The 26,193-nt window shown below is 36.0% G+C and overlaps 1 protein-coding gene across 1 annotated transcript in view; it reads left to right on the top strand.

Annotated features, from left to right (window-relative positions):
- LOC148952179 (endoribonuclease LACTB2) overlaps positions 1 to 17,656 on the top strand; it is a 48,200-nt gene extending 30,544 nt beyond the window's left edge. The window contains exons 4-6 of the mRNA XM_089089643.1: positions 6,600 to 6,798; positions 9,822 to 9,950; positions 15,466 to 17,656. Of these exons, the coding sequence (XP_088945769.1) occupies positions 6,600 to 6,798; positions 9,822 to 9,950; positions 15,466 to 15,594 (457 nt within the window). The 3' untranslated portion in view covers positions 15,595 to 17,656. The remainder of the gene's footprint in view (positions 1 to 6,599; positions 6,799 to 9,821; positions 9,951 to 15,465) is intronic.
- Positions 17,657 to 26,193: the final 8,537 nt, after the last annotated feature.

Below are 26,193 nucleotides of genomic sequence, written 5' to 3'. Positions count from 1 at the left end.
TGAAAATTTTCAGTCTTTCGACAAACTCATCTACATCTGAAAATCCCACATGTTCTGGTATAATTTTTGCAATCTCAAGTACCGTTGATAGGGAAGCTATTTTTTCCTCTGGTATACCCATTTTATTTCAAAAATTAAATTTTATTTAGTCCTCTCGACCCAGTTTTGCAACCGCCACCAGTTGTAGTAAAGTGATTTTATGGTTGTTAGGTGGAGTTGTGGTCGTTGCCTTTATTTCTCCCTTTATAGGGGAGATAAACTATGGCCATTAAATAACTAAACGTTGGTAGCGTGCCCTAGCTAATGACCGGACTAATAAGGCGTAACAGCTGGGTAAGTACGAGGGACTAAATTTAGATTTTAGGGAGATTGGGTATAATACAATATTTTTATTCAGTTAACATACACTGGTACAAAGTTTAATATGTATATATATATATATATATATATATATATATATATATATATATATATATATATATATATATATATATATATATATATATATATATATATATATATATATATATATATATATATATAAATATATATATATATATACATATACATATATATTCAGCTGGGAATGGTTGTCCCAGGGAGACAACGAGTATCAGAAATCTACAATAATATATAATACAATGAGATACTTAGACACTTACAGTAATCCGACAATATTCTAAGGTATTTCTAAATCAACGGACCAGAGGTAAGTCCGGCATAAGATTAGTATCTTTCCGCCCCTTCCCATAAAATGTATCTTTTATACATTTCCTCAACCACACCTTATCGAGACCCACTGATGCACATAGCTAGGAAGTGGTAATTTCTCAGTTTCCTATTAAGCATACACCTGCCAGGATATGTTCCTTATCTTAAAAAAGTGGTATTTCTAAAGTTATCTATTTGCGTCTTAATATTTTATTAAATTCCGAATTGACTTAATTAGAAAGCGTCACCACACTTTGCCTTTTAATGCTACATAATTGATTAAAACCCAATTTAACTGTCTCAGGTAGTTTTGCAGGCCTGTAGCTCTTGGTTAAATCTTCATACACCGCCCCCAAATACTGAGATTTCTACAATTTATCCTATAATCTTCTTCTGTTTTGCTTAAAACTCGTGTTTTTTCTAAAGTTTGCTTTTCCCATCCTGGAATAAATTTCTGTATACATGGCCTGGAGGATTTTCGTGCTAAATATTTTGAAGCTAAACATATTCTTAGTGCTCAAATAGAATGGCGTCAAAGCTTTTCCGCTAGATAGTGTGTGGTACATTATGATTTAAGTTATGAATATGTCGTTTTAGTAACCTTTCCGGATTGTTTGCTATATGGACGAAATCGATTTGGATTTTAATTGTGTTCCCTATGAAATGGGAATGTAGGAGTTCGTCTCCCATAAGCTATAGCGCTTAAGATAGTAATGCTCAGTATTGCTGTTAAACCTTCCTTCTCATGGTTCTTGCCCTATGTGCTAATACAACTCGACGTAAACTCAATAAATTGCGTTTCAAGATTTTAGATATCTGAAAATATATCGTTCTGTACTTCCTAGGGTGAGTATCTAATCCTGACTAAGTATCACAGACGGATAATTCGAAAACTAGTCATCTCACAGATCATTTTCATATTTCCAGAAATTGTATGCTAAGGTTCGGTAATTTGCAAACGTATTGATTTTCAGGCACAGTATTTATGACCATACAAAGCTATAATCATTTTAAATTGTGGCTTACAAATGAGTTGACAATTTAAGGTTGACAATAGACAATTCAACTGACAATTAATATTATTCCTAACTTTTTGGCCGATTTTGTTTCGAAATTAGTCACGTTTCATAATTTCCTCAAACTCACCAACCCTATGATTTGCCATGGTTTTTGACGCATGGTCAAACTCAGTTATCGCCAAAATGACAACGAGTTGACTTTAAGCCAGAATTAATTTTATTTTTTTCGATTTTTTTATGTCCATCAGAAAAACTCAGTTTCCTAAAAAAAAATTTGATCGTTTTCAATTTTATGTAAATATACATAAAAAACCTAAAAAAAAGATCTTTGTCTATGTTAGGTGATGATTATAGGAAGCGCAATAGCGCTGCCTAAGTAAAGAGCGATTTGTACGCAATGTATTATTATTATTTTTTTTTGTCTTAGACCAGGGCACTTTGTATCAAAGGAGTTGTCGTAGAAAACTCCTTAAACGGCTCATTCGATTGGAAATTTAAAGGACTAGTGCTCTTTTTAATAGTCGAAAGTGATTGAAGGGCAACTAACCCCTCTCCCACGCCCACCATTTCCCCGAACATATCCAATCAAAATTTTGAGATATCGATTTTGATCATTGTAGTTGAAAGGTCCGGAAATTATGTCTTTGAAGATGACAACTCATCCCCCCCATAGCCCTAAGGGCAAGGGTTGTAAGTTATGCCCTGGGGGTATGTAAGGGTTATATAGAAAGGGCGATTGTATAAACTTCGGAGAGAGCTTATTGGATTGGTAATCACAAGTTCTACTGCCTTTTTAAGATTCAGAGTGATCGGAGAGTTGATACCCCCCCCCCCCTCCCACACCTCGTATTGTCCCGAAATGCATTTGATATAAATTTTGAGAAGGCCATTTATTGTTGTAGAAACTTCAAAAAAGACTCATTCGATTGTAAATTGAAAGGGCTAGTGCCCTTTTCAATAGTCAAAAGTGAATGGAGGGCAACAAGCCCCCCCCACGCCAATCAATTCCCAAAACACATCTAGTCAAAAACTTTAGAAAACTATTTTGTTCAGCGTAGTTGAAAGGTCTGGAAATTATGTTTTTGAGGATGACCCCCCCCCCACACATCCCTCAGCGCAAGTATTTAAGTTATGCTCCGAGGGTATATAAGGTTTACATGGAAAGTGTGGTCTTAAAAACTCCAGAGGGGGATCATTTGATTGGAAATAAGCTGTTCTTGTGCCCTTTTTATGAGTCAAAGTGATCGGGGACAGCACTCCCCCCATGTCTTATTTTTCACAAATATAATCCGTACTTTCAAAAATGTTCAAACTTCTTCAGTCAGAATATTTAAAACTTGGTCTCAGCTTTAACCCAGAAAAGCCTGAAGTCGTTTATTTTAACAGGACGAATAACCCCACTAATTCCAACCTTGATATTTCTTCCCCTAAATCTGTTGACCATATTTATTATTTAGGTCTCATAGGATCAACAATCAACCATAATCGGAACCTTATCGTAGATCACCTTAAAAGAAAAATATCGGTTGCATATGGACACGTTGTCTCCTGTAAGCTGCGCTTTAATCGGAAAATTTTTGTGAGCCTTTTCAATGCTGTTACCCTTCCTCAAATACTTTATCCTACCCCCTTCTATAAATTTCTTTCTAACCCGAAAAAAAAATTAATCCGCCCCCACTATTTTAGATTTTCTAAATACCTTCTCCGTTTTCCAATTTGGACAAGCAACTCCTTTCTCGTTAGAAATTATGGGGTTGCCGATCCAACCACTGCACTTGAAAATTTAATGTGTAGACATAATCGGGGAATAATAAATCACAAGTGGAAAGCCATTTACACATGTAATGTAACTGAAATTCATACAATAATTGCAATTCGTAATCTGTTTGTTGCTGTTCGTTTGTTTTTGTTTTCTTTTTGTTGTTTGTTTTTATGGAACGGGTGGTCGTATAAACTTTGAATCGGGTGGAGGTCATTTGATTGGAAGTCGGAAGTTTTAGTGCCCTTTTTAAGAGTAAAAAATGAATGGAGAACAATCAGCCCCCCCCCAAGCCTGTCATTCCCCAAAACATATCCGATCTAAATTTTAAGAGATCTGTTTTGTTCAGCCTTGTTGACAGGTCCAGTAATAATGCCTTTGGGGATGTCAACCTCCCCACAGTCCTCAGGACAAGGGCTGTAAGTTAGGCAATTCGTTCATTGTTTACACATAGTAAATGTACTGAGAAAGGTATGTATGTTTGAAAGAAGTTGAACTTTGCTTTGAAAGAAGACGAAGGGCATCCAGGTGAGCCTTTCAGAGAATATGTTGAAGAGAGTGTTGAACTAAATCAGAACACGTTATGTGTATGCGGATTGTCAAAAGGGTGTATCACAGGAATAACTAAGTATATTAATTTGGGAGATTCAGGAAATGATAAGGGATATGATGAAAAACCAATACTTGCATGCTACCAATGCTGCTGCAACTACCACTACTACTACTACCACTCTACTCCATTTACAATATTGAGGATAAATTTGGACTAAATCAAAAGACGCTATGTGCAGGCGCACTGTCAAAATGGCGTATCTCAAGAATTGATTTGGGTATTAAGTTGGAACCTTCAGAGAATGCTTAAAGGGGAAGATCGCTTCACCAAAAGGCAATTATGTGCTCACTACTCCTAATACTAATACTACTGTTACTGCTATATTCACTACTATTACTACTACTTCTATTGGAACTACTTGTAAGGTTAAGAGTGGTTTGTGGTAGTTTTACGCTTGGAAGATTATTTGACTCTGTTTCTGCTCATTTTTGGTTTGACGGAGCCCTTTACTGTACTTTGAAAAAAATGCTTCGTGTAAAAAGTTGTTTAAATTCATATAATAGAACAGTCACGTAAAGCTAATATTTTGTTCTTGGCCGGCGATGTTTTTTGACAGAAATAATTCCTATATTTAGGTAGAGCATACGAACAGTAAATCAAGTGGAACGTTTATTTCTTGGCTATCATCTCTTCAGCGGCCTTTACTTTCTTGTGTTTCCCCAAGACTTGTATCTTTGTACACTTATGTTAATGCATATTCTTCCTTTTTCTGGCGCCATGCAGCAATTTTGGCCAAAAAAGGCCAAAAAGTCTCAAGAACTGCATTTTATGCCCGAATTTCTAACGTTCAGTGAGTCTTCACATAACTGTAGAAGGAGGGGGGAAGGCGGAGAATTTGACTTTTAGTCTATCTGTAATCCGAGAAATATTTTTGGACTAAGTCTGTAATATGGGTGCTATGCGATGATATCTCCCCTCTTATTACTGAGATATTTTGTGTTCATATTGATTCCGTTTTTATGCTTAGTTGCACAAAAGGGGGAGAAGTTAGGCATCATGAGACCATACCAAGATATGACATTAAAAACGAACGGAAATTAGATAATTTTTCTCAATTGAAAATAAAGAGCAACACAAGAACTTAAATCCAGCGGACTTTTTTAGGCATGAAGGGAAGCTGCCCCCTCCTAAACATCCAGCTCTTTGCACTAAAGTTTGACTTTTTGCCTTCACTGCCTCCGACAAATGGTCAATTGAGTGGGATAAAGATTATTTTTGACAATGTCTCAGAAGTAGAATAGCGTCGTGATGCGCTTTAGTTCTCTTTAAAAATAACATTCTCGGATCGAAGGTCTTAAGAAACATCTGGTAAATAAAACCCTTGCAATTATCCATTAACTACATTTGTTACAATCATAAATGCTTCCATTAAAGCTCTTTGAAACTTTAGCTTAAAGAGCAGGTGGTTGAGGTGGCTGCATCCCTCCTCCCCAGTGTTGAAAAACGCTTTACAAAAAAAAGAAAAAAACGAAAGATCCTCGGGAAAAGCCGATTATTCCGTGAAAGGGGGGGGGGGAGATATATCTTGCATATTTCTTTTAATTAGTATTCAATCGATTGGCTATCTCGGAATCTTATTCCTTCACATTATGGTCCTAGTTGGTCGAAATTATTACATTCTGGCAGAAAACGGTACTTTGCTGTGGTGCAATCATTTTCGTGATTTTATAAGGGCGCTAGAACTTAAAATTTGTGTTCAGATGAGCCCACTCATGGTAATCAGTGACATCTGGTTGGGTATGATCAACCCTTGGGTGAAAGAAAATAATAAAAAAGGAGCCACGAAAGCTGTGCTGCCCTGCCCTGCTGTGCTGCTAAAATGCGATTTTTCTCGGTTTTCAAGGAAAGACGGCTGTAAACTTCTAGTTAAGAGTTATAGTACATGACTTTCGATTCACCATCTCAAAATTTTCATGTACGGGCCTTTTTGTTCTATTTGACCCAAAATTGTCTTTTTTGGCAAAAATTGCTGGAAACGGCACTTTGATGTGGCGTGATCTGTATTGTTACTAAAGAAGGGTCATTATTTTTTTTTATTTCTGTTTAAATGAGCTACGACTACTATTTGATACGGTAACCCCTGAAGAAAAAGAAAAAGAGACGTGCGTACAGAAAAGGTGTTTCCTGAATGTCAGTTCCTTTTATCATGTCAAGTCCTCTCCCTTCCCCCAGAATAAGCGCCTGTCCTCTGGGGTATGTTTAGTCATTTTTACTTATAAAGAAGGAATTGCATCGTAACTAGACGCGATGCACATAAATTGACTTCAGCGCTCAAACTCACAGCATCGATCTCCAACATGTCATTCCGATTCACATTCGACCCTAAAGTAAAACACAATCATAAGGAAACCTTAAACTATAGCAAAAAGAAATGAAAATGTACAATAATGAAAAGCAGAATTGTATGACAACTGGACATAAACTCAAAGAAACGGAGATCATTATAGGTAAAGAAGAAAGCAGCAACTGTTACAGTACAATTATAATTTTGCTTTAGAGTAATTCAAACACCGGGACATACAACCGATCATGTAGTTCTACACCTTGAAGAAGAAGAAGCTGTATTTTGTGGTGACTGCATTCTTGGAGAAGGAACAACTGTCTTTGAAGATCTGCATGATTATCTTCTTTCTCTGAGAAAAATCTTTGATGTAAACGCTAAAATTCTGTACCCAGGCCATGGTAATATTATAGAGGTAGTTTTTGAGTTATAAGTTTATTCTGATTCTCTTCTATATTCTGATGTGAATAAATCTGTTCAACAAATTTATCATGTTAAAAAGCTTTTTTTCGCAGAAAAATATTCGTTAGAAATAAAATTAGGATTTCAGCAGACCTATAATATCTCTATTGTTAAAAGTACTTATTTTTTTATTTTTCAACAAGCCAGTAATTCAATTCATAGTTTTGTGGGAAATCGTTCTTTATACACTGGTTGATTCAAAGAGCTTATAAAACCTTGTAATTTTGTTTTTAGTAAAGATTTTTTCTATACAAAGTTAAATATTCAGTCAGTTAATATATTTCTATATTCCGGTCAAAGTAAAATCGATGAATAATGAGTTTTTTTTTCCGTATCAAAACACTTAGCTATTTCTTAAATTTGGTTTTTACAACGAAACTGCCCAAAAAATAAACATTCCCAACAAAAATGTTTTTTTTTTCTTATAAATGTATCTCAAAATTTTTCGGCTCTTCTTTGGCACTTCAGACTTTTATATTACAAATTAGTTTTAAGACTAAAAAGACCTGTTTTTTAGATTTAAGCTCTGACTTTTTTAGTTCTTGGTTTTGTCCCGTCAACGCCCATTTTGGATAATTTTTATTCCGTCTAGGTAATTTTGTGTTTCTTTTCTTTCTGCAGTTTGTCTTCTTTATTTTTTTCTATTTATCTTCTCTGGTTTTCTTTTTTTTTGATACCTTGAAATTTTTCTTTTCTTTTCTATTGAAACACAAAGGCTTACCAGAGGTTTTCCGAGATATCTGCTCATTTCCTATATTGTTCCCGATATAACAAATATCCTATTTTTCACTTAAAAAGTTTGGATTTGAGACATTTATTTTATTATAAACAAACCAAAATCAACACACAATTCCGCTATTAAGCAGTAACAATTTTTTTATTTTTATAGTTTTCAGTTGGATTGCATAGTTTGTACCAGGAATGCATCTTCTTTATCACTTGTCACTTTTTTGCTTTTCGTTTTGTGGAGTTTATCGATTCGGGGATGAACGGCTCATCATAAGAATTTAAGTACAAAAAAGGTTACAGAATAAAGTTCTTGTTTACAAGTATAGAAGAAGCATCAAAACGTGTTTTTTTTTCCGAAATTAATTTTCAATTTTGATTTTGAATAATAATTGATTTTTTACGAAAGAAACATTAAAAATAGAAAAAAGAAGAGGAAATTCTTAGTGCGGGTCTTCTTATGTAGAATCACCACGCTTATAAAATAACCATGCAATTACAAGAATATGACAAAGAAACGGGGGGGGAGGAAGAAACTGGATTAACTTGAAAATTCAGGATTTGAATTTTTGGTTTCCAAGAAGAAATAAATGAAGAGTCCTCCCCCCCCCCCCTCATAAAATATGTTCAAGACTGTGTTCTCTCCATCGGGCAATTTTTTGCATTTTAATAGTAAAAATCAATTGTCTGGAATATAGACGGGGCAAAAAATGTATCGTCATCTTAGTATGGAGAATTAGGGTTTCTTTTTCGTTACTGTGTTTAGTGAATAATATTCGTTAAGATGAACTGGCATCTTGGTCATGCTTACATTGAAAAAGAATAATTTTCTTAATGCATTTCAGCTCCACAGAATTGTCTATCCAGACCAACGAAAGTGTCTTGTTGTACTCTGGTTACTAAGCATAGCAAGGATTCAACAAGCTTCGGAGAATTCAACTGTCTTTTTATAATGTTTCTTAAGAAATGAAAAAATCTTCTTAAAAAAAATCGTTAAAATAGTCAAGTTTGAAGTTCTCATCCCGTGAATACTTTCGTTTTTTTTTACAAGTAAAACTAAGATTTCTCTGACTAAATAGTGATGCATGGAGAAAGTTAAAAAAAAAGAAGAAGAATCACTCGGGCGTGCGAGACTAAATATAAATCTAATTAATGGAGTTCCGACACTAATAATATTAGATGATTCTTTTGCGCTCAATCAAATGAGCCGTTTGACCTTTGTCAGAAAATGTCTGTTAAACGAAATTCTTTGAACAAATACATTCTTAAAAGGGAATCAATCAAGGCCATGGTTTTCATTTTTGAGAGGCTGAGTACATGATAGGAGTACATCGTCATTAAAGCGTTAGAGAGGAAACACTGCCAAACTATGAACTTTTGTTAAGGTGAGAATCATGCAATAAGAATTTAAAAGCTTGCAAGATCTCCATCTTAAACTTAGCTATGATTGAACTTGTCTATGATTGGTCATTATATTTTTAATGTATCTAGCTTACAAACAATATATCATGCTGATTGACCAGTCAGATAAATCAAACCTTTTTACTGATCTTAAGCTGTGGTCTATTTTGCCCTGCAACTAGATAAAGAAACAAAAAAAAAAAAGAAAAGAAGCCTGGGAACAACAATTAGGTTACTTGGAATTTCTGGCAGATGTTTTCAAACCCACTTTTATCTATAAATAGGTTTCTGGAATAAGCATACAATTAAGTTGGAACGAAAATACCGTATGAATGAATCAAATATCTCTGCATGTTCGATAACGTTTAGAGGAAAATGGTAGTCGTAAAATTTTAACAACAGTATGACGTCTCTTAGTTTCTTCAGTTTCTTCTCCTCTTGATTCATTAGAAAGGCGTCAGAGCGTCCGTGTCGTGGGAATCGCAACCGGGACTTCCATACAAGTTTCTTTTTTTAGGCGTTTACATATATTTTTAGCATATATTACTGCGTTTAGTGAGTCTCAGACGGTCATATTCTTATTTCAATACTATAAAAATATCTTAACAGTTTCAGGACTATAAATACTTCTACGAAGAAATCACTTTGGAACTCTTTCAAAACTTCTTTTTTAATTCGAAAGAGTTTCAGACTGTTTACTGAAATACGTATTATATTACTGCAAAAATATTTTCTAAATTGAAATCTTTTATTTATTGGAAAGGGTACTTTCGTGCATTCTCAAATTTTCACTGCATTAAAAATCAACCGATTTTTTTTTTTTTTTTAAATTTTATTAAAATATTCCAGAGCCCAGCAGAAAGGATCCAATATTATTTAGCCCATCGTCAACACAGGGAGGAACAAATCCTTGAAGCTTTGGCATCTTTTAATTGGCAACTTGTTACAGCTATGGATATAGTAAGACAAGCCTATAAGGTAACTCATCTTCTGTCTCAGCATCTACATCTTTGTGCATGTTAAACTAACAAGAATTCATCCTCGGAGAAAACAAAAGAATAAGAAGAAAAAAAAACTAGACCCCTGATACTTTAAATTCCGTGACAATTCGTGTTATGGCGGTAACTCGATGTAATTTGTAACCCTTGAGATTTGCGTTGAAGAGCTTCCACTACATTCCTCAAAACAGACCCTGTAATAAACACCCCCAGACACGTACGTCGGTAGGAAGCCTCGATCTCCCCTAAATTTCGAGATTTATTCTATATCTCCTATAATGCTGTATATCTTCCAAAATCGTCCGTCTTGGTCAATTTTTTCGGAGTTGTGCCCCCCCCCCAAAAAAAAAAAATTGACGTACATGTCTGAATCCCACAGCATTGTGAATTGATATTAAAATTTATTAAGTTTTAATTCTGCTTTTAAAATTAGCTTAGATGTCACTCTTGCATTTAGTACTGTAAATGTAAAGACTTGTTTTTCAGTATTTGGAATTCAAGATAATGACACGACAGGGGATGTCTATATCAAAATCCGATGCATACTTTTGTTATGTAACTCTCAGACTCGATTTTATTCTCGAAACACTGCATGTGACAAGATTTGCCTTCTAGAAGGTTTTCAATCTACTATGTAGCCCATAAAAGGTTCTACATCCATTCTCGCCCCCAGAGTATGAAGAACTACGAAAAATTATGCCAAAACACAAAATTTTCGATTGTATACCATTATTATTATTTATTGAAAACCCGTCTTCATACAAAAAGAAACTGACGGAGCACCAAAAAAAAAACAACAAAAGAGCACTGTACAACTCGGCTGTGATAACTAAAAATGCGACATATGCCATTTTTGAAACTATTCAGGAGAGCCAAAAAACGAAAAAAAGTTTGTCAGCTGTGGTCGCTCGCAAGGATGAGGCTAATAGGAATACATAAAAAGGGAACAAGGAGAGCATATTCTAAACCAACTTTTTATGCTCTTTTCAGTGGTATAACTTAAATTCAGCTATTCCTAGCCAATTCAAAATTATTCCATTTTATGGCGTATGTCTCCTTTTTCCTTGACAAAAAAGGAGACAAATGCCATTATTGCTCCATAAGATAATCCTCTTCTGTCATTCTGAGTTGCAACAAGACCTGATAAAAAACAGACACGCGCCACATAGAGGCTTGTCTCTTTATCTTCTTAAGGGTACCAGATAGTACAATTCTTACCGATTCCTCGTTCTTAGTTTACCCATGCACATACATACATAATTCGTTTTCGACCAAAATGCCATATGTCGCACTTTTAATTATCACATCCGAACTATGAAAGTGTAACTAGTGTAGAAGGAGTTGGTCCCAAGCATGTTTTGAAATCTTTTGGTTGTGTTTTCCTATAAATTTAGCAACAACTATAGTAGGACCTGCTATATGAAGACTATTGATGAGCTTTGAACTGCGTGTGCAAATTGGATATCTCAGTAAATATTTTGCAAAACAGAAAAAAATGGAGCAATTTTTTAATTTATCAGCATTAGTAAGAATCTTCCAGATGGGTACAATGTAGGGGATGTGAGGGAGAACAACAGTGTTGTACAGTGTTGTGAGATAACAGCAATTGAAACCAAGCTTAGCAGAGACTATGGAAGCATGTGAAGCTAGTATGCGGCATTTAATATGTTCTGTTTGGAGATGACAAGTTTTGGAAATAGTATTTCCAATGGGAATGCCAAGATAAACGATTTGTTCAGACGGGCGGATCTTTGAATTTTCTAGTACAATTTTATCGGTTTTTGGAAAGTTCCAAAATTTTGTCCAAAGTTCAGCTACAGTTAAAAATGTCATCAGCATAAGTGACTAAGGAGATATTGAGGCCAGAGAGAATGCAAGACATCTGACACCGGTCTTGAGCTCCGAGAACCTAAGTATTGAAATAACAAGGTGAGGCAATGGCACTTTGCCTGGCTCCTTTCTTAACTGGTACAGTTCTATCCAGTGGCCCTTGTCGTTTCATTTTTCTTAAGAGGCATTTTAAATCGGACTCGTAGCTTGGTATACATATCCCTTTGAGATCTGATGATAGCCGGATTTACTCCTCTTTTAGCAGCCCTTAGCAGCATAAGAGGGTGGATCAGGGAGTCGAAGGCGTGGCGAACATCATTAATCGCCAAGGTGAGTGAACTACCTGTACAAGAAGTATCAAGCGGAGCATTAGCAACAACCGCAAGAGCATCTGCACATCAAATGCTATGTTGAAAGCCAAATTGATTTGGAGGCGTCAAACATTTTTCCTCGAGCTCTTTTATAAACAGCAGTTCGTAAAGCTTGCATAAACGGGCTGATACAGCTATGGATCTGAAAGATGTACATTGATTGAAGGTTTTTCGTTTTTCCGGAAGAGGAGAAAGATCTCCCACACAGAATGTTGACGGAATCAAATCTTGTGTAAAAATCAGCTCCAGTATTACCGTAAGATGTTCTAAAAGCGCAGGACCACCATTTTTGATATGTAGAGCGTGAATTCCATCCCTGCCCAGTGAAAGCGTTGGCTTAGGGTGCATAATAGCATCAGCCACAGACGTTTACAGATACTGTATATTCAGAGTCAGGGAATGCATGCAAAAATTGGTCAAGCTCTTCAACAAATTTTTGTGCAAGTTGGGGGTCTGGCGGAGGGAATTTTGCCTCATAGAAATAATACGAATCAGATAAAGGAATATCGGCAGCAGAAATGGAAGTTTTGGATCCTTGGACGGAGTGACGACCAAAGGAAATAAGGGTTATCATTGATTTTTTGTACTGTCTGTTCTGTGATTTGCTTGCGGCAATTCTGAAGTTCCTAGGCAAATTTCTTCTTTGTTGCGATACGGATGAAATTAATGGGACCTTGGTCGGTCGCATTTAATCATAGATGTGGCCAAAACTTCGCTGAGTCACGTGGTTAGGAGAGACTTTGATTTTCTTGCCACTTAGAAACAGTTCCTAGATGGCAACGCCTCAATGGACCAGCACGAGATCCTGCATATTGTAAAGCGTGGCATATCTCTGCACAATAAAAATCAAGGAGAGTACGGTTTTCCTTAATGGGCAGCGGTGAGTGCTTGATCAGCAGGACAAATGGTACCTTGATGTTAGAAAGGATTGTAGAAACACTATCCCAATACAGTTTAGGATTGATTGAGGCCCAAATACGTATATACGATAAATTTGCTGTTTTAGGGTGATTAGTAGGTATCTGAGAAGTTTTATTTGGTATAAAGTAACCGATACGGGCGGGTGATCAGATATTAAATAATCATAACGAACCTCGGTTGAGAGACATCTAAAGATGGAGAAACTACAACATGATCTATGTCGGATATGGCCGAGGAATTGTGAGTGTATGGGATATCTTTGTCGTTATTGACAACATTCAAATGATTATCAAATATTCCATTAATGAGAGAAGAGCGGGCAGTTGCAGCAGTTAGGTTACAGCTTAAATCTTCAACTATTAGACATGTAGAATTACTAAAAATATTGCTCGAAATGCTTCTGCATAAACTTTGAGAGGCAAAAGCAAAAAGGCGCTCAGACTTAGCTGGCGGTTCCATAGTTGAACCCAAAATGAGATGAAGCCTTCCTCAAACAACTTCTTGACTACTTCCCTGGTTGTCATAGTTACAAGACTAATAGAGTTTAACCTTATAGATTATTTTGCAATAAAAGGGATTATTTTGCAAGATGGTTGCGAAAAGCTGATGTCCGGATACCACTGTTACAAAATCAACAGCGATATACAAGCCTTCAGTTTGGCACGTATGCAGGTGCGGAAGTTTGACATCTCTCTTCGGTATCTTGAAATTTGGACGTTTTTTCCATAGCTTTGTATACTTTGTTTAAGAATTCTCGAAATGTTGCTGTTTTATCTACGAATGATGTTTGTTTCTTTATAAATAGTTTGTTTTTTCGAGGAAGCTTCTATGTTTCTAACGTAAGTTCTGAAGCCGATTCTGTGTATCCATTGCTCAAATGGTTTGCCTAATAATGTCCCAAGTTTTGTTTTGGCAAAGTGCGGTGTTTTAGATCAAACTTCTTTTTTCTTTTGACTCTTTAGAAAGTTTTCTGATATACCTCTGTATACTAAGTCCAGAAACGGAACCTAATATTTTCTAGCACCCACAAAGAGTAATGATTGTTCAACATTTTTGGTTGGTTTTTCGCCATTTCGGACAAAAAGAAGCAAAAAAAAACATAGATACTAGAAAAAGTAAAATTAGGTTTTTATGCCCAGCATACAAAATTCTGATATAAAGCCTGTAAGCATTACAAATTATGTAGTGGACTTGAAACGTTCAACGTAGAAAGCTCTATAGGAACAACACAGTTTAGTTCTTGAAACGGCAACAAGTCTGAATTTTCTACCTTGCGTTATTCCTTTTCATTGAATTGTGTTATATGTAGCAAATATACTCTATGGGGAACATTCTTAGCCTTATAGGTAAAATCGTGATGGTTTGTTTTTACTTTGCAGCATTGCTCATTAATGATACAATACTTAGGAGCTGTTTGTTTTGGCTCTCGCCAAATAATGCGACACCTTATGAAATAAAGACAATGAATAATTAGTTGTATTTAATGAGGTCGTTTTATGGGACCAGAAACCTTTATTATTATTTTCTTTATTAGCATATACTTAGCTACAAGCTTTATTTATGAAGTGTATTAGTGAATATTACTGCAACCTAGCTGGAATGTTGCCTTAAAATACCATGCAATTACTATGAAAATACAAAATTTCTATTTTTCGTTTACAAAAGTAAAAATAAAGCAAGGATGCTGATCGGTAGCGGTGGCGATCCATAGCCAAAATATGTTACGTGTTTTGGCTTCTTTGAATAAGCTGGACTTCATATTAATATCTGATTATGCGTTATATTCCGCGCTAAATTCTGAGAAGGCTCAAGACGTATTTTTTTCTATTTATACTGTTTCATATTTGTTCCCTAACTCAGTGTGTCTTTGGGGAAACCCTGGGAAATTCGGGGAAAATACAAGCACTATACTAGGTTTCTCATTAACTTTTTGGATGTCTTAGGGTAAAAATTAAAATTCAAATGCGGCAGAAAATAGTGAATAGTCAACCTAATAGAAAGTTCTGACATTTTGTTACTATACCCGAATAGTGCAATTGGTAAACAGAAAAACCTTATAGCTTTATTCGAAACGGATCCCAGGTCAGTGAACCTTAAGCAGTATATTTCGTAAGGTATTGTTGCTTGTAAACCAACTGAACAGTCAAATGGTTTACAGAATCTCAGGGGTGCTTGAAGAAAGGAAAAATCACTTTTTTTAAACACATACACGATAAACTTGTAAAAACAAATGAAACAGATTAACAAATGCGTTAAAATTCATAACACTGCTAAAAAATGAATAGTAAACTGAATAATGATCTTGAACAAAGCCGATTGAGATTATATGAATATGCTCAAACCGATTTTGGTTTAAGCAAGTTTCTGCTTTAGGAGACACCAGAACATCTTTATCCCGCTGCTGAGGTCAACGTCAACCACCATTTGGAGAAGTTACTTAAAGAGAAACGAGTTGTGCACAATAAAGGGAGGTGGAAGCTGACGAACCAGTCATCACTCTGATAGTCTCCAAGTTGGAAAGAAAGGAGTTGCCACTACCAAGGGATCTGCTTTTGATTTTAGCCTTCTAAACATGGACGTTTCAATCGTTATTTTGTCCCTATTAGTTATGAATGTGGTGGATAGCAGCTTTTTCTTTTTTTTTTACCATTTATTTAGGATGTTTCAGAATAAAAACTGACAATATTTTCCATAAGAAAGATCGCCAACCTTTCTTATTTTTGATAAGAAAGGTTTTTGTGACTAATGAATTATAGAGGCAAAAAAGTTCCACATTCAAATTGCCAATTGGAAATCCGATTTGGTGATCCAATATTACACTAGTCAACACTCAATTTGCATCTTCCATGTGTTTTGACATCAATTCTGACCAACAATGTTTCGTCTTCAAATCTGAATCTGACTTTAAAGTTCTCAACCACCTTTAAGTTTTCGTATAATTTATATTTCGGTGTTTTTGTCAGCGTTCTGTTCCTCCCATTACATGGTGAACTACATGTATAAAATCAAATTAATGATTTCGTCGAAAGATTTTTAGACGAAGTACTTAATCGAGATACTCATAGTTGCGATAATATTGACAACAGGGCATATTTTTAAGGTGGCTAGTTTTGACACCTGCACTGTGTGGCAACTACAAGTGGATTCTGATTGAATTTTCGGATTCAGAAAAAAATTGCACCCAGAGAGTAACGACATGCTACAATATACAAAAACTGTTCTTATGAAACAAAATCCTTAGAAAAAAACAACAAAACTTTGCTTACGCCTCTTGAAAAACAAAATGTTAATTTTGATGTAAAGTGAGCATGAAAAAGCGTAAAGGAAACATCAAATAATACAGTCAAAATAATAGCAAAATAAAACAATAATCGCCCAAATTCACCAAAAATAACTAAACATATGTGTTTTACGTGAATGCTGTACTTAATAGAACAAATCTGATTACAATTTTGAAAGCATCAAAAACTTTCCATTAGAGACACATAATATTATCCCAATGAAAAAACTCATTGGTGCTTAGTTTGGTGCTAAGCACCAAACTAAATTTGGTGCTTAGTGCTATCCACTTCAGTGCAGTTAGAAAGTTAAATAAGCGTATTGATTGACTTGGTAGTCTGTATTCATTGAGTTATAATTTTGGACCTATTGAAAAGCTTCAACTACTGAATTCTAAAACTCATCTTGTTCAGCAATTCTACTGTTTTCTTCACTAAAAGTCCAGTTGCTTAAGGGGAAACGATACAGAAAACTTACCAGTTACCTCTTAAATGTGAAATATTTTTAGCTTGTCTGGTGACAAGAGACGCATAAAGGCATCGATTTTGGTTACTATCTGTTCCCCTGATTTTTGCTATTTTTGCTATATTTTTTTTTTGCTATTCCCCTGAGTTTGCTATTTTTTTAATGTTTTTTACTGGACTTTCTAAATTAGATTTTTTCGTGCAAATTCCATTTCAACTTGTCTAAGAAAACGGTAAATACAAGTTTAATAATTTTTAAACTGACCTGTAGAGGATTTTGAAAGGAACAATTTGACTAAGTTTTTTTTCCTAATTAATTTAAAAAAGACATTTTCATTAGTTTATTTGTTTCTTCTAAAAGTTGTTACCATAGATTTTATATTAGAAACTCCTGAACTGTTGCATATTTAGTTTCAATATGCGGGCATAAATACCGGTCTTCAGATGATAAACAGTCAGGGTTTCAAGTTGTATCGGCTGACATCACAAGTGAATGTTTTAACATATTATACAAATAGGAATGCTCCGTCAAATTAGGTTGCGGTCAAAGATTTTGAGGGATTAGAAAGGCAATTAAAGACGAACTTGGCCTAGTTAGTTCACAAAATTGCTTTGTGAAAGATGGTAAAAAACGTAATAAAAGAGGCATTGGCTTGGTTACTGTGCAGAAGCACAGGGAAAAACTAAAGCAAAAATACAAAAAGCTTGGAAAAGTACGACTTCCAAAACATTTACTCGACTTGAACGAAACATCTCTTCAAGAAGAGCCTCCAGTAGAACTTCCAAGACTGAAAATTATAACTGCTGGTCGCAATTTAGAATCGGATATTTTAAAAAAATCTCGCTGAAGGGTTAATGTGCCATATTTTCTAAAGAGCTATGAAGAATTAGTAATCAAACAATTGTAAGTACCACTTGATTCATTTTGTAGTATGAACCTTCAAAGACCTTAGACTCATTATAGGTTTGTGTGCTTTTAGGCATTGATGCCATTTGGGGGGGGGGACTATGCCCCCCCCCCTGATTTTTTGAGGGGCGCAATTTTCAACTCTGAAGCTCTTTGTTTAGTCTTCCCTTTCCAAATTTTTTTGTTGCTTTCGATTTATTCCTGAAAAATCAAAAACCAGGTCATTAAAAAGCAGCAAATTGAAGACACTCAAAGATTTGCAGTAAAGTCACCCATTTGAATAATAACTCCTTTGGCATGGTTTTGTCGGATTCGGCCTGTCACATTGCACTGTCTCCAATGATGTATGTACCCGGTCAGCCTGTAAAGTCATTTGCAACATCCGGGAAAAGGAGGTATCCGGACTAGGGTCTTGGAGTATCGTTTCTCATTTTGTATTTAGTGCACGGTATACTGTAGCGTCTTCTTTTTGAGAGACATATCTGTGCCAGCCAGAAACAAAGGGAACGGCTTCCAGCATAAATAGTAAATACATATCTATGAAATCAAATGATATCACAGATCAACCAGTTCTGACTGACTGTCCTGTCACTACAACCAGTAATTCCTCACGAAAATTTAACAGGTCTTATTTCTTGGAATATCTATGGCTCAAATATTCAAAAGAACATGACTAGGCTTTCTGCTTCTATTAGCGACACTTCAGCGGATCATTGCTAACATCAGGCGAAAGATATGACACAAGAGCATTCATCTACGTAGGATTGAGAAAGTGGAAAGACATTTCAGAGCTGGTAAGGCACGAAAGCAGTGACTGGCACAAAGCATGTACCATTTTCAGAACCAAATTTAAAGCTATTCAGACAGAGACGGCCGAGTCTGTTGCCTCATGCCTCTCCCAAGAACGGGAAAAGGAAATATTAGAGAACAGACGGTATGGCCTTGACTGGTCAAAATGCGTCGGACAGTGCTATGACGGGGCAAGTATAAGGAGCAGAGATTTTTCAGAAGAACATACTTGTCTTCGGAAAAAGGCACCGTAAGTGGCGATATTAGATGTCATTTCAAGAGATTAAAGCTTGTTATTTGGGATTGTACGCAGAAAATACAAATAATTTCGTCAGGATTTTCAGTTTTGGAAACAGTTTATGGTTTTGTTTTCAATAGCAACACTCGATACCAGTTGTTTTTTGAAGCCCAGAAAACTGCCGACGTGTCCGTGCTAACGCTTGAAAGGACAGTTGTGACACATTGGTCTTACTAGTATAGATCAGTGGCTAAAATTCTGGTAAGATGTGACTGCATACTCGCAGTTCTGTGAGTTGTTCAAAAATCTTCTGACAGGGCAGGGGCGGATCCAGGATTTTTTAGGGGGGGGGGGCAAAAAGGTTGATCCGAAAAAAATCTTTTCGGGAGGGGAGGGGGGCGCAAAATAGGCTGATCCGATGAACTTGCGTTAGGAGCAAGTTTAGTAACGCAAACTTGAGTTAATTAAGTAAATTACACTACTCTAGACTACGCGAGGGGGGCGCCCCCCCCTCTGGATCCGCCACTGTGACAGGGAGGAAGCAGCAGAAACTACAGGTCTTAAGAATCAACTAGAGTCGTTTCCCAAAATATTCAGTTTGCATGTCATTCACGAAGTTCTTGCAGTGATCAACCCTCTTTCTCAACAACTGCAGGCCCCAGATGGGATCATTTCAGACGCCTGCACTTAATCACCACAACAAAAACCAACTGAAGATAATGCATGATGTCGAGTATTTTCGAGTCCTATACGGAAAGTCTTAGGGGATGGCTATTAATGTCGGAGCTGATCTTTTGGAAACAAGCGCTCTTGCTTAAACTATACCGGCAATTCAAAACGAGTTCAGAAGATATCTGGAAGACTCGGGGACTATTTTACGACATCAACACTTGGAAAGGGCAGCACTGAGTCTGAGGGCACAAGAACAGAAGAGAAAATGCGAAGAAAGTTCTACGAGGTTTTGGACAGGGTGGTGAATGAGTTTGAAGAGCGTTTTTCTGTCCAGATGCCAGTACTAGAAGCCACTCGATGCTTTAACCCCGAATCCGAAGACTTAGTGAACACAGATTTACTTCTCGGGATCGCGACATACTTTGATAAGGCTGGCATCGATGTTATAGAACTGAAGAGTCAAGCTTTGATAGATCGTGTATATGTGTTGCAGCTTCCACAGAAACTGGCAAACGCTTTAAATCTTTTCGAAAGCCTAGAAGGATTGGAAGAAGCTTATTCTGAGGTTCTTGAGGTCGTAAGGGTAGTCCTCACACTGCTGCTCACAACATGCCCAAATGAACGATTTTTCTCTGTGTTGATATTTGTGAAGGATTACCTTCGGAAAACAATTGACAACGATCCACTTTCGCATTTGCTCCTTATGTTCTCTTAAAAGACCGTATTGAAGGAGCCCGATTTTGAAAAGCTTGCGGATGGCTTTGCAAGATTGAAGCCAAGGAGATATCCATTGCTAAAATAACTGCACGTAACTTTCGGTTTTTAATTTGTGTAGTAAATGTTCCATCTTGTAAAGATTTTTTGGTCCCTAACCAGGTTGCAAAAGGCAAAATCTAAATAAATTACATTGCTTTAATATATGTTCGAAGACTAATTTGAAGAGTAGTCTACCAAACAGAGTAATTACATTTTGAGTCTGGACGGGGCCCAAAATTGATCTTTGTCCCCTCCCCCCGAGGTTTTCTGAAATGGCGCCACTGCTTTTAATGGCTTAGATCCGAATTCTCATACTTCTTTTAGAAAGTTGCTCAGATGAATTAAATAGATTTAGACTGATAAACAAAGCATCACGGGGAACGGAGGAGAGGGTAAACTTACACACTTTGTGTTTAAGTTTATTTAGTGATTTTATTTCTTTTTTAATTCTATTCACCTAGAGACTTTCAAATTAAAACACACTGAATTTGCCTTATGAAGAAGCATGTGACTTATGACCCTTCAATTTTTATCTTACTTGGTCCCTAGTAAAAAAAAATGTTTAGAAATGTACGATAAATCAAGGAAGTTACAATTTTTTTTGTCGTAAGGAGACAGGCAGGGGATTGTAGGACCTAACAAATAGCGCAGTTTCTAGACGTACAACTATAAATCATTCTATTCTGTAGCGTAAATCTTAAAAAACTAGACTTCGATCTATGACCTTCTACTTGGTCTCTGCCAGATCCAGGGGTGCCTCCCCTTCCAAGATTTTGCTCTAGATTCGCCCCTGTACTGAGTGATATTTCTGCAAACAGAAACCCCACTATTGTACGGGCAAATTAAATACTTAATCACGATTTATGCAATGTAGTTTTTTTTTTTTTTTTACTTTTGGTTTATAATTCCATTGCATAATTTACATAATATTTTAACGGGAGATGCATAGATCTCTATAATCTTTTGGCAAGAAAGTTAAAAAATGAGGGGGGGGGGGAGATTATCGAAGCTTCAAAACTTATAACCATTTAATGTCTATTCCACTTAGTCCTAGTAGAAAATATGTTTGGTAACACGGGATAAATATAGGAAGTAAAATATTATTTGTCGCAAGAAGAGGGATGGAGGATTGCAGCCTCCTAAGAAATAATCCTTTTTCTAGGCATGCAACTATCATTCATTTTACTTTGAACTGTAAATCTTAAAAACACTAGACCTTCATTTATGACCTTCTGCTTAGTGATAGTAGCGACTTCTGCCATGTAGTTTTTTTTTTACTTTTGCCTTGTATATTTTAATGTATTGTTTTACATAATATTTTACTGGAATATGTATAGCTCCACATAATATTTTGACGGGGAAGTAAAATTAATGTGTGTACGTGGGGGGGGGGGGGTGTGTTTGAAGCTTCAAAAACTCGGTTTCTAAGCCCTAATTTTCATTCTTTTTATGAGAAGCAGTTAAGGTCGTCGACTTTTTGTCGTAAAGTTCAGCAGATAGTTCTAAAATAAAAGCAGTGAATTTAGTTTCTTCAATTCTTATCCCTTGTAAAAAAATGTGTTTCCAATTACAATAAAATAAAACGAAAAAAATTAAAAAGGGTCTTATTTCTATTTTATTTAATTGTAAATGTAGAGGTGTCAAAGAAAATGTTTATGTGTAGGCCTATTTAGTCTGGTAAATAAAAAGTAAATGTCGTAACAAGAAGTGAAGAAAGCGATGGTAGTATTTCGTAGGTGTCGCTTAATTAGTTTTGTAGCGTCTTTTTGACACAATTTTTTTCCTATTGAAGGCCTTGCACTTCTTGCAGTCGTAACAACAGAAGTTAGAGTCTTATATAGGCTGTATCCAGGGAAGGGGTATATACCGGGTTTGAATCTCCCGCCCCCTCCAAAAAAATGTAGCAAAAATGCGCACCAACAAATTTTTGGTATGTTTTTTAAGGTTTTTGTTACCTCCAAACACAAATACTGGGTACGTTCTTGTTTATAAGTAGTCGAAAAATAAAATCTTAATGGAAATCCTTGCTCACAATTTCCGTCATATAGTTAGAACATACATTTTCTAATGCATAGTTTTTTTTTTTTTTTTTTTTTTTTTTTTTTTTTTTTTTACAGGGAGTTGAAAAGAAATACTGTATGACTGGTCGAAAATTCGTAGAGTAGTGATCGGAAACCATCCAGCCGAGGGAGGGGAGGTATTTTCCGCATTTTTTTTGGGGGGGAGGGGGATTTTTCTCACCTTTAGTATAAAAGTGGTAGAACAAAATTCCTAGGTACCACTCAAATATGAATACATAAATTTACCACAGGAAAGGGTAATGTATAGTGGGAGGCACAGACTCCGATAACAACAGAAATAGGGGAATGATTGGTGCTCTTGGAGGGAAACGATGCTTCTAAATCATAATCATTCGTAAAACGTGTTTTTAGTTGAATGCAAATATTTACACAAACTTTTCCCATAGCTTACTTGGTTAGGATGATTATCAGCTTCAATCTTGACTTCAATCAAGACTTCAATTTTTTTTCAAACACGATGTTCGACAGAGGGCACATTGTTGGTTTGCGCTCCCGCTTTATCTTCAAATGTGAATTTTTCCAAGAAGAAGCTATGCTTCACACTGACATCCCAGTGAAATAAAAAAAAGATGCGAAATCTAGGAGCAGTAACCTGACACAAGAGGAAAAAACAGAACTGTCAAATAAACGACCGCTCAGACTGAAACGGAAAAAAATCGACTGGTCAATTAGAGGTTTGGATAAAAAGAGGCAACAAAAAGAAACTGGGTCGAGAATAATCAACAAGGAAGTTGTAGTTGGTGCTATAAACGCCTGCATGAGTCATGCCCAGATTCAAGAACTTTTCTCTACAATTTGAACTAACTGCTCATCGCAAAAAAAACATATACCAAGTACGAAAGCATTATCGGGGAGTCCATAGAGAAAACGCTTCATGATTATTTGCTAGAAAACGGTAAAACAGGACGTCGAATGGCATTGAAGGCTGATGGAAAGATTGACTCCAACGGAATAGTCGACACATGTGTTATAGTTGATGAAAGTTGGAGCACACGAAGTTATAGTAAAAGATAAACTGCATTATCTGGTTGTGGTGTTGTATTGGATTCTATTCAAAAAGACTCCTTCATGTAGGAATTATAAACACGTATTACTTATGTACATGACAAATCGACAGCAAGAATCTACTTCAGTTCATGAACATACATGTTCTATAAATTGGAGGAATTCTAGCACTACGATGGAATCAGACATACTGGAAGAGGCCTTTCGTGTTGCACCAGCTATGCATAAACTAAGATATACACAGTTTATAGCCGGTGGTGATTCAAGCACCCCGGTGGTGATTCAAGCCAATCATGCTTGTAAATGTTTAAAAACAGAGGTTTTAGGAGTCTTATAGGCGGAAAAAATATAATGGCTAGCAAAAGGGGGCGTCATAATAACCGTGTTACAGCTGCAGGAATACGGTATTCAAAGGGGCATTTAGGTCACCAAGAAATTTTTAGGGAAGGGATAGGAGCAACCCCAACTCCTCAATTGAAAAAACTTATAGGTGAAAGAATTATGACTAGCCTAAGGGAAAAACAGTGTAAAGCCAAAACGCGCCTATTCGGCAGTGTTTCAGGAAAGATTGCTAGCCGAGAAGATAAAAACTTTGGTGCCAATGCAATTGCTCCAGATCTTGACGCAGAAACTTTTGAAAATGCAAAAGTAGCTGTTTTTCAGGGCTTACAGTGTTCAGAGTAAGAGATTTACCAGATTGATTAAACCACACGCCTTCAGGGACTCTGTATCGACAATAGTTGGCAGCTGCAGAGAAAAAATAAAACAACTTCTTCAGTAGCAGGGCTTATTTGCAAGCGGCTTGTTATGAAAGTAGCTCCAGTAGTGAAACAGCTTTTGTATCCTAAACAATACAGAATTAAAGCAATCGAACACGGTCATATCCATGAACCAAAGGCAAAGCCGTCCTTTGAAATAACGTTTGACTGCAAAATTAGTCCTACTGGCTTACATATCCACCAAAGTTTCACATTTTTGGCTGCTAGTCCTGACGGTATAGTTCTGTTCCCATCTGGTGAAAAAGCCATAATAGAGGTTAAATATCCCATAACAGCCAAAGATCGATGTATCACTGAGTGGTTGGAATCACAAAAGTCCAGTTTCAGATGCAGATTATTACCAGATTCAGATGCAACTTGAGTGTTCAGACATCAAAATTGCATATTTTGTGTTATATTTTGGTAAAGGTCCAATATATATGGAGCGAATAGTTCGTGACATGGAGTTTTGGTCACAGAAAATGCTACCAAAGCTAGAAATATTCTTCTTTGAAGCATTTCTGCCAGAAATAGGTGATGGTAGGGTTCCAAGAAGCATGGACATTCGGGAACCATTCCATTGAAGCAATTGACTTAGTTTTGTATTGATAAATTAATGTTTATTTAAGGAATTCAGCTTGAATGAATTTTTGAACCGCGTACTATCATATTAAAAAAAAAAAAAATTAAAAGCCGTACCACTATAATTCTTACTGTTTTATCATAAGGTTTCAACATAAGTGAGGAAGCAGCCGTTTTGCCTATTTTTTTTTATTGTTTTAATAAGATTGTTGTTTCAAGATCTTGTCGTTTACAAAGATGAGTTCCTTATCTTTTCTTTTTTAGTCTTTGTCATATGTTCATTTTATTTTGCAGAATTTGGAACCTTTGAAAAATCGATTCTATAGTTGGACTTTTACGTTATCATTGGGATAATAGGGAGACAATGGTTGTCTTGGACATCATATTTTGCTCTTTTGGAGGGAGAAGGGATGCGGCTGAAGAAATATACTCTGTTTGGCCCTTCCAGTTATTTATTTCACCTCTTTGTATGGCTTCCTTTTTGGAACAATGCTTTACGCTGTAGTTCAGGACACTTTTTCTAATGATAAATATAACTATTAAAAGAAAACATCATATGCATATACATTTAAGGGATCTGTCGTTCACACATATACAGGGCTCCTGAAAGGGGGAGAGGGTACAAGGAGGTCATGTACCAGATCAGGAGACGTTGACAGTAGTAGTAGAAGAGTTGGTATTAGTAATAGTAATAATAGTACTAGCAATAGCACTAGTAGTAGCAGCAGTAGAAGCAGTTGCAGCATGCACATAGTGCTCTTGAGTAAGTCAAACCTCCCCCTCAATGTATCCCATAAGTTTTCAATTTAATACACGACACCGGCCCTATGGTATTACTGATAGGCTCCTTTGACAGCTTGCATGCAAATAGTGTGTTTTGATTTAGTCAATGTTCCCTGAAACTTTCACCGTAATACCTTTATACCACCGTAATATCGTAAGTAGCAGTAGTAGTATTAGTAGTGACAGTAGGAGTGGGGGTACACTCTAAAAAATAAACTGGATTTCCAACAATTTTTTTGCTGGAATTTAAACCGGTCAAAACGACCTAATTTTTTCGTTGAAATTTTGATTCGTATTCGCAGTCCATCAAATTTTTGAAATTACTAAGGTTTATGTAGTTTTCAGCATAAAAAATGTAATTCCCAACGAAAATAGGCTTTATTAATCAATATTGTTTGGATTTGTATGCTAGATCGAATTTTCTTGAATTTGACTAAGGTGACATTTAAAGTAGTATGTTAAATAGTAATTCAAATCAAAGATTGGAATTGCGACAGAAAAAAAGAAGCTAATTGCCTTTTTGAGTAAAAAATAGTATAAAATTTGGGTATTCAAAACAACCCTATTCTTCATTGTCAGTATTTTATCAATTATCCTTACGTTTTTTTCTCTAAATAATTATTTTTTTTTACCAGGATGCACACAGTGGTCTTTTATTTAGTTCGAAATACCCCTCAGCATTTACGAAGTTTCACATTTAGACCCTTACTCTTTTGTGACACAACTAGGATAGAACATTTTCCCTTTCCTAATAACAAATCCTATGTAACCAATCAAAAAATTGCAT

This window comes from Artemia sp. Qi Xiang Cuo, chromosome 5, assembly GCF_049724085.1.
Source record: "Artemia sp. Qi Xiang Cuo chromosome 5, ASM4972408v1, whole genome shotgun sequence".
In the NCBI taxonomy this organism is placed as follows: domain Eukaryota; kingdom Metazoa; phylum Arthropoda; class Branchiopoda; order Anostraca; family Artemiidae; genus Artemia; species Artemia sp. Qi Xiang Cuo.
This window is presented reverse-complemented; position numbering and strand designations above follow the sequence as displayed.